The 3136-nt window shown below is 35.0% G+C and overlaps 1 protein-coding gene across 2 annotated transcripts in view; it reads right to left on the bottom strand.

Moving 5' to 3' along the window:
- LOC109541683 overlaps positions 1-2342 on the bottom strand; it is a 6347-nt gene extending 4005 nt beyond the window's left edge. The window contains exon 1 of one of the 2 annotated variants that reach the window (XM_019910596.2): positions 2251-2342. In XM_019910596.2, coding sequence (XP_019766155.2) covers positions 2251-2266 — 16 coding nt within the window. In that variant the 5' untranslated portion in view covers positions 2267-2342. Of the gene's footprint in view, positions 1-957; positions 1342-2250 lie in introns of those variants that run through there. The other variant, XM_019910595.2, reaches the window with a different exon arrangement.
- Positions 2343-3136: the final 794 nt, after the last annotated feature.

Here is a 3136-nt window from a genome sequence, read left to right as displayed (position 1 = left end):
TATCGTACAAACGTGGTAGGAATGTAGCCCTTCCTCGGTATTTATTTGGTGCTTGGGAAAGTGTCAGTTATTGTGCTCTGAGTGCCCCTGGAAAGATCTGATTCCGATTATGTCCAATACTTGTTCCTCTGTGCTTGGAACCCGAACATCTATTGCCGTCCACTATCTTCATGGAACCACTCTCCTCGCCCTTTGTTGGCGTGAGTTCTTTCAGCTTCTGCCATGTTACTGTAGCATTTCCCCCAACTAATCGCATATCCGCATATTCGTGAAAGGTAATTCAAAGTAAGTCACAGTTTGACAAATTATTGTTATTATTGACAACCTGTAACTATCTGTTAATAACAAAAAACATCATTGCCGCTGTGCCKTTTTATCAAAAAATTGTAGAWGAGAACTTTTTTGATATCAAAAAWTTTCGTAATTTGAAGCAAAGATCGYAATTTTTCTTTTTGAATGCTKAAGTATTYCAATATGCTACCAATTAAACATGGAACAATTTCAAAWTTATGCTTAATAACAAAGTTGAAATTCGATCTTCAACTGTTAATATCTTCTARAAATTTTCGAAAAWWWTKTTTTYWATATTTTTCTCGYACTCCCCAAGGGAGCTTCTATCACCCCTTAAAAGGAATGACACYAATTTTGAATCACCCTGTATAATAGAGAATCTTTTCTTGATTTTAAAATTCATATTCATTAAATCRTACGGATGTTTACGTAGAGACAGTGAATATAATATAATAACTCTTTTATAGTTAGGATACATACCCGTTTTTGGTAAAAAGAAATTTGTTTTGATTAATGTAACCTTAAACTAACTTGCGCATGCCATTTAAACAACTAGTCAAGTTAGCATRTATGCGCTAGTCGGGGATTTCCACATGCGGACRTACGATAACGGTTTATWGGAAATTTGAAAAACTAATTTGGTAGATTTTTYGCTGTTATATTTACCTTGACCTGGTCCAGCCGCCCTCAATATTTTGGACTTTTCGCGACGCAACGACCCCAGCAAGCTGTTCATTTTCTGTTTAGCCTCGGCCACACTAACACCTAATTTATCACTAATTGCATACCAAGCTATAGTCTTTTGCTTTTTAGAGTAATGCGACGGATGCTTCACGTCCCATACAATTGGCCATTTCTTATACTCGTCAATTAATTGGAAACTCTTATCGTTACTCCACTCCATGATTAACAACTCATAAAATCCACAAATTGAATATGTAATGTTTGCACGCACACACACACACAAAACATATGAGAAACGTCTGTTTTGTATGGCCTTCGAACTGAACATAGGACAAATCCGACGTTGCCATTTCAAATGTATGTGGGCCATTTCAAATCTAACCCCACTTTCATTCGTTAGCGCCAGACAAGGAAACAACTATTTTATTGATTTTCTATAAAAAAGAACAGGTTTGTTAACGCATTTACGGTCTAAACCCCTATATAAAGGTTCACCCTAACGCCTAATTTACGCTTTTGCATTCGTCATTTAGCCGTCTTTATGACTCGTCATTTAGACGTATGTATTGTATGGAGAGAAAATAAAATAAGTATATGTATAAAGTAATATTTGGTGCTTGTGTCGTTCGAGTCCCTGTGAATTTTTTGTGCTTTATTTTTTTACTTCAAAGAAAACTTCAAACTGAGCACTTTTATCCTAAAAAATGTCCTCACTATTTCTAATTTCATTTAAACAATTACTTCAACAATGCTAAGACAAAAACCTGACTAAAAATTAACCACAAGGAAAAACTCAAAAATATGTGGCAACACCGCATGTTGTTTGCTGCTGTGCGGAGAAACTCGCAAAGTAAAAATACCAGAAGTTTTCTGTACGATGGACTGGTTCAGTAGCCGAATTGCCCACGGAGCGGCAGCACTAGGGCGTTTTAGCACAGCTTAAATATCATGATTATAAGCTGTGGTTTTAGTAGTCGTTTCATTTTGTGTTACTCTAGTTAGTAGAGTTGGCGATTGTTATTTACTAATTTAAATTAATTTGTGAGTTTAACGCAAGAAATACGTAGCCGATATATACAGGGTGTCTCAAAATTGTTGGTTAATGATAGGACGACGGAAGACCTGAAAATACGCTCAGTACTTCACTTAAAAAAAAAATTCGCGATCTGGCTTCCTTATGGTATTCGCGAGATACTACCGGTTGTGGCCGGTAGTATCAGACTTGTCTATTTCATGAAGTTTATGACATTTATAACAAAACTTTTCGATACTTACACACTTTTCGCTCCATCTCTTTAAAAGCTTGCAAAAGTTGATTAGAACAAAACAAATCACAATCAGATGTAAACACCAATGTCAACAAAACAAGTGTCAAATTACTACTTAACTTATAGTTATAGTTTTAGCCACCAGGGGGGCGTCTGGAATTTTAAACTCGCGAATTATGGGCGTTCAAGGTAACAAATTGAAAAAGGAACTTTATTCTTAATTATTACACGATTTACTTGGCGTTCGTTTTTAGATTGAAAGCTTATTTTTTGTCAAAAAATCATAAAACATGAAAATTGCAGTAAATCTCAAGGGTTTTCTTCCCATCAGGTGAATTTTCGATAATTTTTTCCCTTTACAAGGTGATTCACATATAAAACATTTAAGCGAAATTTGACATTACAAAATTGGGGAAATTGTCGAAAATTATTCCCTAAAATTTTGCATGATAGGAAATCGTCAATTGCTCGCTTATTATAGATCATAGCGAAAAAATGAACACCAACTTTTTTATGGAACTTTTCCTTGGCAGGTTAGATAAAGAAAAGTTGCAAGACACATCGACTTTGGTTGGTTCAAAAAAAAATCCTGTTTGAGCTACAGGAGGAAGACGCAAAAGTTTGCACAGGCCCTTATCGAGGGAAATTTTCAAAATTGAATAAAAGTGTAAAATGATATTAGAATTGGTTGAAATTGACACCAATTAGTGTTGAGACAAATAAGAATCAAATCCATGTCAAATCGATTCGGTAAAGTGGAAGAAAAAAACGCCATTTAACTCCATGTAATCGGTAAATTTTGGTACCGATCAACTTAAAACCTTCCCAAAAATCAGAAAATGAGGATGAATCAATTCTAGATAAGTTCTATATTGTTGAGGCGGATTCATTTT

The sequence above is a fragment of the Dendroctonus ponderosae genome, unplaced genomic scaffold (genome assembly GCF_020466585.1).
Source record: "Dendroctonus ponderosae isolate FM_Combo_2020 unplaced genomic scaffold, Dpon_F_20191213v2 Dpon_F_20191213_441, whole genome shotgun sequence".
NCBI classification, from domain to species: domain Eukaryota; kingdom Metazoa; phylum Arthropoda; class Insecta; order Coleoptera; family Curculionidae; genus Dendroctonus; species Dendroctonus ponderosae.
Note: the sequence above shows the minus strand (reverse complement) of the source record. Positions and strands in the feature narration are given on the sequence as shown.